This window comes from Xyrauchen texanus, chromosome 30 (genome assembly GCF_025860055.1).
Source record: "Xyrauchen texanus isolate HMW12.3.18 chromosome 30, RBS_HiC_50CHRs, whole genome shotgun sequence".
In the NCBI taxonomy this organism is placed as follows: Eukaryota; Metazoa; Chordata; class Actinopteri; order Cypriniformes; family Catostomidae; genus Xyrauchen; species Xyrauchen texanus.
The window spans coordinates 20,009,289-20,025,272 of NC_068305.1; the positions used below are offsets into that span (position 1 = coordinate 20,009,289).

General features: G+C 39.3%; 1 protein-coding gene across 1 annotated transcript in view; it reads left to right on the forward strand.

Annotated features, from left to right (window-relative positions):
• Positions 1–11,055, forward strand: part of clocka (clock circadian regulator a) — a 90,097-nt gene extending 79,042 nt beyond the window's left edge. Inside the window, exons 22-24 of the mRNA XM_052098754.1 lie at positions 140–324; positions 1,046–1,319; positions 5,314–11,055. Of these exons, the coding sequence (XP_051954714.1) occupies positions 140–324; positions 1,046–1,319; positions 5,314–5,601 (747 nt within the window). The 3' untranslated portion in view covers positions 5,602–11,055. The remainder of the gene's footprint in view (positions 1–139; positions 325–1,045; positions 1,320–5,313) is intronic.
• The last annotated feature ends 4,929 nt before the right edge of the window (positions 11,056–15,984 follow it).

Below are 15,984 nucleotides of genomic sequence, written 5' to 3' on the forward strand. Positions count from 1 at the left end.
AAATATTGCATCTTATGAACAAGTCAAAGGTGTCTGGGAGGAGGGAGGGATTCCATATGATGTTTAGGTTAAGACAGAGAAAATCTTGTGAGGAACCCCTTGCCTTGACTCTTGAATATTCTCTGTGTCTGTTTCTTAGCAGTCTCAGAGGTCGTCTCACATGTTGCAGTCTCCTCAGGGAGCACTGCCTGCATCTCTCTATAACACCATGATGATCTCTCAGCCGACACAGGCCAACGTAGTGCAGATCGCCACAAGCCTGGCACAGAACAGTAGCCCCAGCGGAGCCGCAGTTGCCGCATTCTCACAAGACCGGCAGATACGGTACAGCATGCCCAGGGCCAATCACATCAACTTCATTAGCTCAGTACTGTAGCACAGAACATGATCTCTTAAAACATATGTAAATACTAGACTGACTTCAGCAATCATTTAAACTTCATTCCATTTCCTGTTGCTAGATATAAATCTGTATTATTATATACTATATATTATATTATTATATATTACTATACATGCTTTGATCAATCTGTCTTTCTGTTATCTCTTGTATTTGCCTTATTGGATCTATTTAGGTTCAATGTTTTTATTTGCTTATTTTGTGATCATGCTGCTTCAACCAAGGAGCTATCCATGTACCGGCTTAAATGGATAGAACACCTACAAATTTTTATTCTGTTATTTACTCACCTCACATTGTTCCAAACCTGTATGACTCTTTCTTCCATGGAACACATAAGATGATGTTAGTTAGGCAGAATGACATTCTCAGTCACCATTCACTTATATTGCATCTTTTTTTTGTAAATAGTGACTGAGGCTGTCATTCTATCTAACATCTCCTTTTGAGGACAAATGGGTGATGTCAGAATTTTTTGGGGTGAACTATCCCTTTAATACATAAGCTTTATATTAGACCACTGCTACTTCATGACAAAAGATGCCTTGAGCACCTATGGAGAAACCTGACCATGCCATGGTGCAACTGACACCTGCGTTGCAAACAGAAACTAATAACAAACCACTGCCTCACCCCCTCACACAGGTTCCCTGCTGCCCCACAGCTACTTACTAAGCTTGTAACCAGTCCAATGGCATGCAGTGCAGTTATGGTGCCTACCACCATGTTCATGGGGCAGGTGGTGACTGCGTTTGCTCCGCAGCAGGGCCAAGCTCAAACAATCAGTATCACCCAGCAGCCATCTGCGCAGACACAGGAGCAGCAAGCCCAGATGCAGTCACAGTCAGCTGCAGGAACAAGCCAACAGCAAGGCCAGGTCCAGGCTCAGCTTGCCCAGCAGCAAACACAATTCCTACAGGTACCATTCAAAGTGTTGGGATCCTGTGAGCAATAGAGATTACTCCTTGATTTGCATATTTTTGGTCATTTATTACTGATTAAGACTAATGGCTCCTACACACTACACGACTTTCAAAGATGTCGGATTGTGGTACCGTTCATATTACACAACTGTCTGTCTTGTCACTGAAGTTGTAGAGTTTTCAAATTACACGACGAATCCACGACAGGGGTGAACACATTACAAGACGTTACATTATTGACGAATCCCCGACGACTCTGCCTGAACTCCAACTTACGTTTCACAACAGATTACATGTGAGAAGTGATACGAGATACGAAAACAAATGCATGATCATATGTTATGCATTTCAGAATATGATGTGCATGTTTTTAATCACCTCAATGCATCATATATTTTATTGGTTACAATATGAAAAGGTATCTCCTACTGAAAAATGTACCTATTTGCTTAACTGACTGTCCAAGAGAATTGGCAATTTCTCTCCAACTCTTTCTTTCTCCATCCTGCTGTGGTACAGTTCAGAGGACACACCAAATCTGCACTGGTAAACCTGCCAATGTTCCACTAATTTTTCCTCCATTTCTTCAGTCCAATGAGACTTTCTTGATACCGCAGCCATGCTAGTTGGTGTTCTGTTGCAGGTACATCAGCACTCCTCCCACTGAATCTTCCCGTGCCCTGTTTCTTGCTCTCTCATTGGCTGTAGGTCAACGCTGCAGTTGTAACACAGTTTGGAATCGCAGACAGGTCCAGATATCTAACATCCTAGATATCTCGCCGACATCGGTGACGCGTTGGCGCTTCTCTCAAATCGTGTCATTGATAGTTCATACATTGCAATCGTCGCTCACGGGAGCGAGCTCCGTTTTGCCTATGTTTTCAGGCTTTTGTCGGCGATCTCCACAAAACTATCAGCGACCGAAAATCGGGCTTAAAATCGTGTTGTGTAAACTCGGCATGAGGTTAAATGATCATTACAATAATTTTACTAAAGAAAATAAGCAAGTATTTATTTATTTATTTTTGCATCTGGCTATTTGAAATGGACATCCTTCCAAATAACTATCAGTTTCCTGCTAAGTGCCTAGAATAGCAGCTTAGAATAGAATTTGATCCTCAGGGGTCAACAATAAGGATTTTATTGGGTCAGATTACAGGTAGCCCTGCAATCATATTCAATGGCCCCACCACACTGTTGTTTTTTTTTTTTTTTACTTTTTCTTTAAAAAACTAAAAAGTAATAATATATTTTTAATTTACAGGTTTAAAATGTCAGTCTTTTATTGCAGTGTACTCAATAAGAGCTATAAACATCATAAACACTTTTTAATGGAAAAGATGGCATAAAGTGTACAACATTACTTATTTATTTACGGTTTAAAATGTTCAAACCATTCTAACTGATGCTTTACAAGTCACTTTTGCAAATTACAACAAATCCTCATCTATGTCAGCCATCTAGATATTGTTACCATGGTGACATCTTTACAGACATATCAGCTGAATTCACAAAACAACAATGTTAAAACATCACAGGAAACCAAATGTATAAGTTCACATGTTATAAAAACACATGCAATAATCAATGAATGTTAGATCAATGGAACGAAGGAACCAGTGTTATTATTGTTTATGAGAACTAAATTGGAAACCAAATAAAAACAACATGAAATAAAAACTAAAAACGAACATACCTTTGGTAAAACTGAAACTAAAATACACTTGCACAATCTAAATGAAAAATTATCATTAATTCAATTTAGTTTTATTATTTAGAAAGTATTTAGTTTTGAAAAGTTTAAATATTTAGAATTAATAAAATTTGTAGTATGTTGTCAAATCCCCTGAAGCTACAAACACAAAAAAGCTAAAACAAGCAATGGTAGGAATTACGGCTGTCAATCAATATATATATATATTTTTTTTTTTATAAAATGAATTAAATATGGTGTGCCAATTAATTAATTGAAATAATTGCATATCAATATTTTCTGGTGAAAGCCCCTGCCCCCCGAAAAATATAAAAAAATAATACGTAATAAATATTATAATTCAAATACATAACATCATATACATATATTGTGGCAGCAGACAAGTAAAGCATTTATTCAATACAAAAAGTGTTGGCTATAAAAGTCAAAATATTGTTTGTGTTCTTTCCATATCACTGAGTATTGCCCTACTTCCCTCTGTGCTATTTTTAACTGTTGCTCTATATACTTGTGCATCAGATGGACGCTTTTGGAACACCTTACTTTGCAGGGCTCAAGACTGAAAAAATGACTAAGGAGCCATTGGCTCCTAAACTGAAACATTAAGGAGCCAAATGGCTGTTTTTAGTCATCAAATCACAGAATTGCTCCATTTAGATTGTTGTTCAGAAACAAGATAGAAAGCCAAAGAAAAGTACGACAGCTGATAACCCATTAATCGAAGGTTTAATAAACAGTATGACGTATATAGTTGAGAAGATAAGTTTGCATTCTCTTTTGTCTCATAAATGTTCACACCCCTTTCATAATTTATACAAATATAAGAGATACATTTTATTTAGTACTGCTCTTCACAAGCTTACATATATTTACATAAAGTATAGTATGCATATAGTAGTACGTTGCCTTCTTGGGCCATGAATGTTTGACCATGTGTAATAGTTGTGAATGATTCCCTCAATTGTCCTATGTGTCAAAAACGTGATGTGTGTGTGTGTGTGTGTGTGTGTGTGTGTGTGTGTGTGTGTGTGTGTGTGTGTGTGTATATATATATATATATATATATATATATATATATATATATATATATTTATAATTACAATTATTTTACAAAATATTCTTTCTTTACTGTTACCGGATTGCCCAGACAGAGAGACTACAAGAGTGCAAATTGAATGAAATCCCAGATGCAGTTTATTTTGCTACTTCAATCCCAATCAATAATTACCAGAATGAAAAAAAGTGGTACACAATACGGGACCTTTAATAATAAAGAAGCCTTAAATACACATGGGACTCTTACTTTGAAATGTCTGCACTCCCAGTTGTGAGCTCACTGACGGCTGATTCGCTGAGAAATTGAATCTGATTCAATCTGCTAACCTGAGCTCCTGATTTCAAACCCTCAGTTCTCTTCTGGTAATTCATGAAAAAGATCTGGTTCAAAGGAGTAATTTGTTCACTCTCGTGCTGAGTTTGTTGTTGTGTGCAGTGCAGCGAGCTCGTCTGAAACAGAATGGGTGAAAACTGACGCTCTAAAGATGTATTCAGTAACTCACAAGATATCTTACAAAATCACATATGAATGCACACAAACCGACTGTCGCCAATGACGACTACATTTAAATTAGTAGCAATCAATTATTTTTGGTCACATTTGCAACCATTTTAGTCGCAGTCTGGAGCCCTGCTTTGATTGCATTCTCAATGCATCTCCAGGCTTGTCGGTGTCGCTAGTCATAAGTGCTGTTATTAGGATGCTATGTCAAATTAAACATAGTCTGAAGCTTTGAGAATTGCATTCTGTTGTGCTCCGTCTTTGAGCGCAAGAACACATCATCTGTGAAAGGCTGTGCTGCCTGCTCTCATTGGTTTGATGAGGCGTGTTGCCTGTACAGCTGGAGCGCTGACTGCCCCCTACTGCTACTTATTTGAAAATATGTCAATATGGTACATCAAGCTTGAATTACTTAGATGGTAAGAACATTCCTTATTACAGAATTTATGTACAAGTCGGGGGACTGGGGCATGATTAATTGCGTTAGTTTAATTTTATTTTTTTAAGTTATTTTTCATGTAATTAAACACAGCCCTTGTAAGAACACATTCTCTGTCCCAACAGGGCAAAGGAACATTCTGTCAACTGTCCCAAAAATCTTTTACACTGGGCCATCCTTATTGTTCAGCCCTGATGTCTTTAAAAATATACTGTTTTGTTGTTGTGTTTATTTTTCTTTTATTAACATGTCTTTTATGCTGTACATTTTCTCTTGTAGGCACCGCATCTTTTACACGGCAATCCGTCTGCCCAGCTCATACTTCAGGCAGCATTTCCTCTACAGCAGCAAGGTGCGTTTGCAGCCACAACACAACAACAGCAGCAACTACAGCTGCAGCATCAACAACAGCAGCTGCAACAGCAGCAACAACAACAACAGCAGCAGCAGCTGCAACAGCAGCATCAACAACAACAGCAGCAGCTGCAACAGCTCCAGCAACAGCAGCAACTGGCAGCTCATAGGTCAGACAGCATGTCAGACCGCTCCAACACACAGCCACAGTAACTGAGCAGTGGCTGATCGCAGGGCAGCAGGAGCCGGACCAAGTCTCCGTTGAGCAGTCTTGCATTCGGTAGTGGTTCAAAAGGGGTTGTTTGGAGCTGAATGAAAACTATAGCAGTATTTGTACTGTACACTTTCAGATACCCTTCCCTTTCCACTGCTTGGAGGTTCAGGAGAAGGGCAAGACCTAAAGTGGTGTTGTTTTCCACCCTATGCCCTCTCTGACCTATGTTGTGATCAATGGCTGCTTGCACTGAATTCTGGAAGAGGTCCGACCACAAAATACCAAACTTTCTGCTGGCTGGTGGCAGAGCAGCAGGTTTCTGGTTTTCATAACCCTGCGTGCTCCGCAACCTGTCACCACCACAAAAACAAGGGAGAAGGGTTCCACCCTCCCCTTTATCATGTCCGTTTGTCTTGTACACCCAGTGTGTGCTGTTGTCACCCTTTCACAGGTTTAATTTATGCAGAACACTCTGGTTCACGAGCTGGATGTGTACTCCAAGACTTCGAAGAAGTCCTCCGGGACAAACAGCGCATCTTTGTCTGTCTCTAATTTTCTTCCTCTCCTTTCCCTCTCTTGATCTTTCCTTCTCATTTTACTTGTCAAAAGTAATTATGGGTCAGAAAATATTTTTAAGAATGTCACGTGGATTCAACTTTTATTGTACAGTTCACCTGTAAAATTATGTGTAAATATGTGGACAAAAGGAAAGAGAAACTAATATTTTATATGATGCATGAGATGAAAAGCGTAGTCTGTTATTTGTAGCTTTGAAAATACTTTTTTTCTAACATTCAAAGGAAAAAAAAGCAAACTTATTACACATGATGGCTGATCTATTTACAGACTTACTATTTCCAGTGGAATGGGGGTGAGTGTGTGCGTATGTGCTTGCCTAATGTGTTTGTATGTGTGTGTGTCTGGAATGCTTCATCCACAGTTTGTCACAGTTGGTTTAAAAACTGCCTTCACATTTTAGGAAAACTGTTATATATAAAGATATATTGCTTTGTGTTATACAGTGACACTTTAGTAACTGCAAAAATATTGATCAACATATTTGCAGAGGTTTTTCCTTTGTAAATACTAAAAAATAAAATAAAAAAAGGCTTAGAATAGGATTTAGTATATTACGCGATTAGTCAAAAATCTAAAAATGGTGCTTCGACTGTTACACTGTGCAGTTGTGCACCACCGCATCATAATCATTACAGGTTTTGAAGGCTGTGAATGGCCTGTAATGACATTACTATTATGTACCAATGTTTTATACTTAAATCTGAATGCAGGATTATGAAGATGAGAAATATATTTACATAATGTGTAATAATCTTCAATAATACAGGTAAAATTTCTTAGGGCTAAGCTATAGTTTCCTCTAGTTTTAAAATTGTTTACAGTATGGTTGTTTACACTGTTGTACAGTGTTTTAGGGTATGATTGTACTAGATGGCTAAGAAAAGACATGTATAGAAATATAATTTCACAGAACCAAACCTAATTGTTATTTAGATAGTAAATTATCATATTTGCACAGCTTTAATGCAGATGTTAATGTTGGCTCTGGACAAACAATGACATTTCAGATAAAGTGCAGTTAAATGCAACTCCCATGACTTTGCAACCAATCTTCCAGACAACTCTGGAAAAGCAGGAATGTATAGGTTTAAAAAAGTATATAGCTGCAGTATAGCAACTTCTGATCTATCCCATAGGAGAACATGGCATTTGTTTGGTGATTTAGGTCTACCAAAGTGTTGAACTATAACACTTCTAGGCGAATGATCAGATCTAGTTTTGCCCAAAGCACAAGCTTTAGCTTTTTTCATAATGAAAACCCAAATTTGGACAATCTGAATCTAAATATATGTGCTCAATGTAGTATTAACATTTTAGATATGCCAGATTTCCAGTAAATTCATCCAATGTTTAAACTTTAGTTGTGACACTCTTTTAAGCTGCACAATTAAGTGGCTTCCACATGACTCACGTCAAGGCTTCAGAGCATCGCTCAATGGCAGGGTAAAATGCTGCTTTGTGGTCCAGATAAAATGTCTCATTTTTATTTTAGCGGTGGTGCTGATGGATCACCTTCATTTTCCAGTAATCATTGGCTGATGCTTCAAAAGGTCAGCGGCACTGGTCAAAGTTGAATAATTGTATTTATTTTTTTCAACTTTGAGCACCGCGTTACATCTCCTGATGGAAGCCCAATGCGTCGCCAGGGGTAAAGCTGGAGCTGACGCTTAATTCCATAGCATTCAATGTATTTGGCAATATTGAAGTGAGTTATGTGGAAGACCCTTTAGGTATTGTTAGAACAGCAATTTAGCCATCATGAATTTTCAATTCAAAAGTAAAATTTTCTGTAAGGAAGCAGTACCTGTACCTGTTAGACAGCTAATACAGTTCAAAACTAAGATTTTTGCTGTTAAATGAATCTTTACTTCCATATATATATATATATAAAAACGATACATTTTTAAAAATGAAAAAGTCACTTTCATTAGCATTTTCGGATGACAGGTATTTATTGATAAATTGCTCTTTTCTGAAGATCATGTTATTAATTTGTATTATTCTATCTAATTTTCATGGGATAGTGCACTAATGAGCAATATTGTCTTATTCAGGTTAGTACAAGTAGTCAGGTTCTGTAAATTTAAATGTTTATCATATCAGACCTCAGAGTATTAGTGCCAGTCAGAATGTTTGGTTTGCTCGGGATATTTAAGCCAATAACCCCAGAGTGCGGGTCTATTCACAGTTCATTTTGCAGTATCCATACAATTACAGAGTATCCCCAGTAATCTTTGGTAATGCCGTATGTAATCTAAATCTGTGCCCCTAGGTTACTCATACTGTATATGGTGGTCACCAGTTTGGCCATTGAATTGTCTTCTACTAAAATAGAATGGTGTACTTTTCATTGCTACTGACATCTCTTTAAAATGTAATGTATGTGACTGTGTTATCAATGTTTTCCCCCCTGACTGAACAGCATGACTAGAAACAAGTTGGGCAGGATTATTGCGTGAATGTAAAAATGTCAATTAGCTTTATAGTAGGTATGCATTCTGACTCTAGAATCCCATCTAATCTGTTTTGTAACTATGGACACTTTAGATCGAATCTCATTTCTTTTGATCTTTTGGCCACATCCACACGTTTTCATTTCGGTTTGAAAACACATATTTAGCTACTTTTACACCACCTATCCACACTGTTTTCCTTCACCGAAAACATTCTCCATAACTGCAAAGTTTGGAAAACGATGACGTTGGGAAACTGAAAACTGAGTGTTCAAACAAAAACGGATGTACCCTTTTCACAAACCTATGATGATGATTTAGGGGTGTAAATTTAGCAAACTTTTCTATATTTGCAATTTTTTTACTATTTAGTTTAAATAAAAAAACAAGTTACCACATCTGTGATGAAGCTTCTAAGACAGCTGCTGAGTATCTGAAAATTTGCCATCTTGTCTCTTCTGACTGTCGTAATCAACCGCCATCTATTTTTTCTTCATTTGAAAAGTTGTGGAAATGTAATGGTAGCATTTTTCTTTTGATGTTGGAGCAAATGTGTAAGCAAAAAATATTTGCCGTGGTTTCCCCATCCACTGCTATTGATGTTTCACATATTTGGGAAAACTATGACAATGGGAAACTGAAAACAGTTTTCAAATGAAAATGGATTGATTTTGCTAAGTTTACACCTCTCATCAACACTGGAATGGCTATTTCCTCCACCGAAAACTGAGACTTTCTAAAACTCTCTCCATAACTGCATACTTAAGAAAATTATGATGTTAGGAAAATAAAAGTTATTTTAGGAGTTTTGTTAGGAGACTCCTAAGAGATGTTAGGAGTTTTCAAATGAAAACAGATTGATGTTGCTACCTCTCATCCACACTGGAATGACATTGTCCTCCACCGAAAGTTGAGACTTCAAAAGACTCGAAAATGCTCTCCATAACAGCATATTTGGGAAATCGCTGACATTAGGAAGCTGAAAACTGAGCTTTCAAACAAAAATGGATTAGTGTTTATGTGGCCTTAGACTTTAAATAGGACATTTCTTTAATATGGCCCTGAAGTGCACATTCTTAACCATTTAATAGTTAATAAATAAAGCATATTTTAAAGAGGGATATATATACAAATCATAGATTTTATTTTTCTACAGCAATGTCAGAACAGAATTTATGCAGCTAGGCTATACTTGATGTGTAAAACACCTGTTATAAATGCCTTTTGCTAAGAAAGGGAACCAATAATAAAGTTTACTCCATATTGTAACCTCAGATGAAGGATTTAAACAAACTGTGACACACTGCTGGACCAATCAAGCTTTCTCCCAACAATGCAGTTGGATTCTGGAAGTGGTTCTTTTCAAGTCTTTGCCTGTATGTAAGGGAGGTAATTTAAGCTCCAGGCTCCTGCTTATGTTATGGAGTATTTGAAGGTAATTTTTTTTTTAATTATTATTATAACAAGTCTTGATTAATAAGTATAGGACACATACAAATTCAGGCTGGGCCTAGAATGACCCTATCCTTTGATGCATAACACATCCTGACTTCGTCACAAACTGGCATCAGATGTCAGCAGTTGACACATGGGATGATGTTTTAGAGTTCAAGGAGTTGAGATTTTTTTCTGCACTGATTTGTATTGTGAGCCCCAAGGTAACAGTGAAATGTCATGGCTTCCTCGGGCTGGTTCAGAATACTCAACTCACATCAGTTATTTTTTCTTTTCTCACACTTTATTTATCTTGTGCTAGTGACCTCTTCAATGAAATGCTTTCTTCTGCACTTACCATAAAGACATACAAAATCAGCAGTTTCTCCTCCAAAACATAGTTACCCTCGAATATGATGTACCCCTAAATTGTTTTTTGTGGTCTTTGCAACTTCAACATGTCAGTTGGTATTTAGTGATTAATCCAAAGAGCTAGAAGGAAAGATTGGGAGTACTTCAAATCTTGTTAAATTTGTTTGCAAAACTTTAATGCTCATCTTAAAGATGCCCAATGGAAAAGGAGGTGTTGAAACATGTTAAATGTTCTGTAGTTCTGATGTACTCACTAGAAGTTCTGAATGTCTATCAGTGTTCTCTCTTGCTATCATTTAATCTTTGTACGTGTGATATTCTTCGCAGAGCACTTGTGTTTGGCTCATGAAATGTATCTGTTCAGTACACTTTAAGAAAAAAAGCTAAAAATAATTTTAAAATGCTTATAAATAGGTTTCACATGAAAATTCATTCTATAGGGCTACCAGAGCATGGCTCTTTTTTTCCTAATCATATTTAAAAGAAAATACTGTAATAGCAGAAATGTGTGCTGTATGGGGTTCATTTTGTGAGCCGGCAATTCTTACATCAACAAAGAAACAATGGAACCTTTTTAAACAAGGTTCCATTTATTCCCCTTATTCAATTTTGAAAATAAACATATTTTAAAAATTATACATCTCAGCTGTCGTATATCCTTTGTTTGTTGTGATCTACTCTTAAGTAAATGACAAATTATTACAATTATTTATTTTAATTTTCACATTAAAGGAATATTCCGGGTTCAATTCAAGTTAAGCTCAATCAACAGAATTTGTTAAATAATGCTGATTATCACAAAATACAGGTGAAACTCGAAAAATTAGAATATTGTGCAAAAGTTCATTAATTTCAGTAATTCAACTTAAAAGGTGAAACTAATATATTATATAGACTCATTACAAGCAAAGTAAGATATTTCAAGCCTTTATTTGATATAATTTTGATGATTATGGCTTACAGTTTATGAAAACCCCAAATTCAGAATCTCAGAAAATTAGAATATTACATGAAATCAATAAAAAAAGGATTTTAAATACAGAAATGTCGGCCCTCTGAAAAGTATAATCATGCATATGTACTCAGTACTTGGTTTGGGCCCCTTTTGCATTAATTACTGCCTCAATGCGGCGTGGCATGGATGCTATCAGCCTGTGGCACTGCTGAGGTGTTATGGAAGACCAAGATGCTTCAATAGCGGCCTTCAGCTCTTCTGCATTGTTTGGTCTCATGTCTCTCATCTTTCTCTTGGCAATGCCCCATAGATTCTCTATGGGGTTCAGGTCAAGCGAGTTTGCTGGCCAATCAAGCACAGTAATACCATGGTCATTGAACCAGGTTTTGGTACTTTTGGCAGTGTGGGCAGGTGCCAAGTCCTGCTGGAAAATTAAGTCAGCATCTCCATAAAGCTTGTCTGCTGAAGGAAGCATGAAGTGCTCTAAAATGTCCCGGTAGACGGCTGCGTTGACTCTGGACTTAGTAAAGCACAGTGGACCAACACCAGCCGATGACATGGCTCCCCAAACCAACACAGACTGTGGAAACTTCACACTGGACTTCAAGCATCTTGGATTGTGTGCCTCTCCATTCTTCCTCCAGACTCTGGGACCTTGGTTTCCAAATGAGATGCAAAATTTGCTCTCATCAGAAAAGAGGACTTTGGACCACTGAGCAACAGACCAGTTCTTTTTTCTTTAGCCCAGGTAAGACGTTTGACATTTGAAGCCCATGTCCAGGACCCGTCTGTGTGTGGTGGCTCTTGATGCAGTAACTCCAGCCTCAGTCCACTCCTTGTGAAGCTCCCCACACATTTGAATGGCCTTTTCCTGACAATCCTCTCCAGGCTACGGTCATCCCTGCTGCTTGTGCACCTTTTTCTTCCACACTTTTCCCTTCCACTTAACTTTCTATTAATGTGCTTTGATACAGCACTTTGAGAACATCCAACTTCTTTTGCAATTACCTTTTGAGGCTTTCCCTCCTTGTGGAGGGTGTCAATGATGGTTTTCTGCACAACTGTCAGGTCAGCAGTCTTCCCCATGATTGTGAATTCAACTGAACCAGACTGAGAGACCATTTAAAGGCTCAGGAACCCTTTGCAGGTGTTTAGCTGATTAGAGTGTGACCCTTTTCACAATATTCTAATTTTCTGAGATTCTGAATTTGGGGTTTTCATAAGCTGTAAGCCATAATCATCAAAATTATATCAAATAAAGGCTTGAAATATCTTACTTTGCTTGTAATGAGTCTATATAATATATTAGTTTCACCTTTTAAGTTGAATTACTGAAATTAATGAACTTTTGCACGATATTGTAATTTTTCGAGTTTCACCTGTATAATTTTGACTCATCACTCCATTTCTTTAAAAAAACAAACAAAAAAAAGTAAAAATCGAGGCCACAGTGAGGGGAAGTAAATGTTGCCAGTTTTGTGAAGCTAATAATTTTATAAAAGCACTTGCCATAATTCATGTAAAAAAAAAAAAAAACAATGTTTTATTTGAGCTGTAAATTTGTTTGAATTTTAATTTTTACAGTAGTTTCAGGGTTTGTTGAGAACAGTGTTAAGTTGTAAAATTGGCTATAACTTTATACAGAAAAGGTTAGTAAGTTGTTTTATCACACTAAAATCATGTTAACACATTGTTTACATTTTGTGGATATGCTTTAACATTTACAGATTGGCCCCCATTCTCTTCCATTGTTAGTGCCTTACTGTAACTCAGATTTTATTTTTATTTTTTTTAAGAAAAGGAGTGGCAAGTAAAAATAATTTTTTGTGGTAATCCACATTATACCACAAATACAGTTGATTGGTTTTAACTTGTATTAAACCTGGAACATTCATTTGATTGTTTCTATATTTACATTTTAAAGTTTTACGTTTTTTATTTATTCATTATACTTCATGAAAACATTTAGGATTTAGTGTGTTAAAGCTGCACTACTTAACTTTGTGCTCTCAAGTGACATTTGTGGTTGAAACTTAAAATTGCAAGCAATTTGCATTAGAATGTATTGTCAATTGTGTTCTGACAGATGATTCTCTTAATTTGAGTTTAACTGGATATCGCCTGTGTGTGATCATGATTGGAGCCGGCATAATGTGCTATTTTCATGTTGATATTATGTTATACAATTAAACATTTGAAACGGAAATATTATATGCTTTGATGAAGATAAACAACACTTATTTAAATGTTTGAATTAATGTTACACTAAAATCGCTTTGCTGACACTGCACTCAAAGCACTTTAAAATAGAGAACTGTCTTTTGGTGTTTTTTGGTCTGAGGCAGTTTGGTATTATGCCTTATTGCAGTGGTTCTCCATTTATTTGGTTCAGGCCCCCCACTTTAAAACAAGAAATAGTTCCTCCAGGGGGTATGGAGGCCTATGCGTTATTATTTTTCTGTCTCGTTTTCTCGTGATCTCGACATAACAAAGGTTGTTTTCTCGTGATTATGACTTAATTTTATTTCGTGATCTCGACATAACAAAGGTTGTTTTCTCGTGATTATGACTTAATTTTATTTCGTGATCTCGACATAACAAAGAGTTCCCTATCGAGAGGTCTCTCCTATTGCGTAAGTAGCTTACGCTATGGGAAAACTCCGTTTCTCGAGAAATATTGAAGTCTTTATGTAAAACGCATTGCAGCTGCACAGCAGACAGTGATGAGCGAAGCAGCTCGGTCATTGGCTGTGCTGCGGCAACTGCTCGAACCAGTGACGGGGCGACTTAGAAAGCGCGACCAATGGGGGCACGTCCCGCATTCGCGCGCTCAGAGCCTGCTGAAATTAGCATATGAGGGCTATATAATGAACGTCCCGTCATGCCAGTTCTTTTAGATTTAATCTCCTTCAGCGAAGACCTTCTCTTCGCTGGATCCTCCGGATTTTTGGAGTCTTTCGCCACCGTGGACAAGCTTACAGCGGGACTGCTGAGAGGACGCCGGCATCTTCAGCCGCCTTCGAAGCCTTCTGCTACACCATCCGGCGCGCATCGCATATCCTTTACTGAACAAGCGTTCGCCCCCGCGATGCTTTTTTAAGAATAAAAGAGTTATTTTCCAGGCGTTGTTTCAAATGCCTTCAGCCTGCGCCGCGTGCAGAGGCCCTCTTTCCGACGGAGATCGGCACATCATCTGCACTCGCTGCCTGGGTCTGGACCACGCAGAAGCTGCACTCATTCAGGGCGGATGCCCTGAATGCGACTCTTTGGGCCTCGCCGAGCTGCGCACTCGCTTTGCCGTTTTCACCGCAAGCGAGCCAGCTGCCCCCGTGCTGCCACCTCTGTTCGAGCCGCGCAAGAAAAAGCACCGCTCACAGAGGCTGCCAGAGCACCCCGACTCCAGTGATGTCACACCGGCTCAGTCCCCGCGGGCATCACCGCTACCAGATGTCTCCCCGCCGCCGGTCAATTTCACGAAAGCGGACCTGCACCCCTCCAACAAAGCGGTGGGTCTCGTCTCGTTCGGCACATCAGGGGACGACGACGGAAAGGATGACAGCCTCTCTCTTGACGCTGCATCCGACGACTGGCATGGACTCTGAGATCGTCCGTATCCTGTCTAAGGCCGTGGAAGACCTCGGGCTCGACTGGTCTTCTCCGGAAGAACCCGCCCGCAGCCGGCTGGATGAGTGGTTCCTGCAGGGGTGCCAGCAGGCCCCCCGACAGAGACCCTCTCCTTTCTTCCCTGAGGTGCACGACGAGCTCACAAAGTCGTGGAAAGCCCCGCACTCGGCTCGCATAAAGCCTTCTTTCTCTTCTTCGCTCTCCTCAGTGGACGGCGCGAGAGAAAGAGGCTACGAGGCAACTCCGCCCCTAGAGGAGACTGTGGCCAACCATCTATGCCCACCCTCCACCGCTGGATGGAAGGCCAGAGCTTCTCACCCATCGAAGCCGTGCAGAACCACATCAGCTCTCACCGGTCGCGCATACGCCGCCGCCGGTCAAGCTGCGTCAGCGCTGCATTCGATGGCGGTTCTACAAGTGTTTCAGGCCAAATTTCTCCGCTCTATGGACAAGTCTGGACCTGAACCCGACGCTTTTAAGGACCTGCGCAGTGCTACGGATGTAGCTCTGCGAGCCACAAAGGCCACCGCCCAATCCATTGGCCGGGCCATGGCTAATTTGATCGTCCTTGAGCGCCATCTGTGGCTAACGCTAACGGAGATGAAGGACGCGGATAAGGAACCCTTTCTTGACACACCTGTCACTCAGTGTGGCCTGTTCGGACCTACGGTGAGAGATTTCACGGAGCACTTCACTGAGGCGCGGAAGGATTCGCAAGCTATGCATCACTTCCTGCCTAAGCGTTCCAGCTCATCTCAAAAACCACCCCAGCAGCAGCAGCGAGCCAGGGCAGAGCCGCCCGTCTCCCAGCCAAAGAGCAGACCTGAAAAGGACGCTCGACGCCGCTCGCGTTCCACTGGCCGAAGAAAGCCGCAGGAGCAACGAGGCCCTCGACCCAGAATCACCCTGAACACAGAGCCTCGTAAGTCTTCCTAGCAGCAGGAAGAAAGAGAGGGAGTACACGT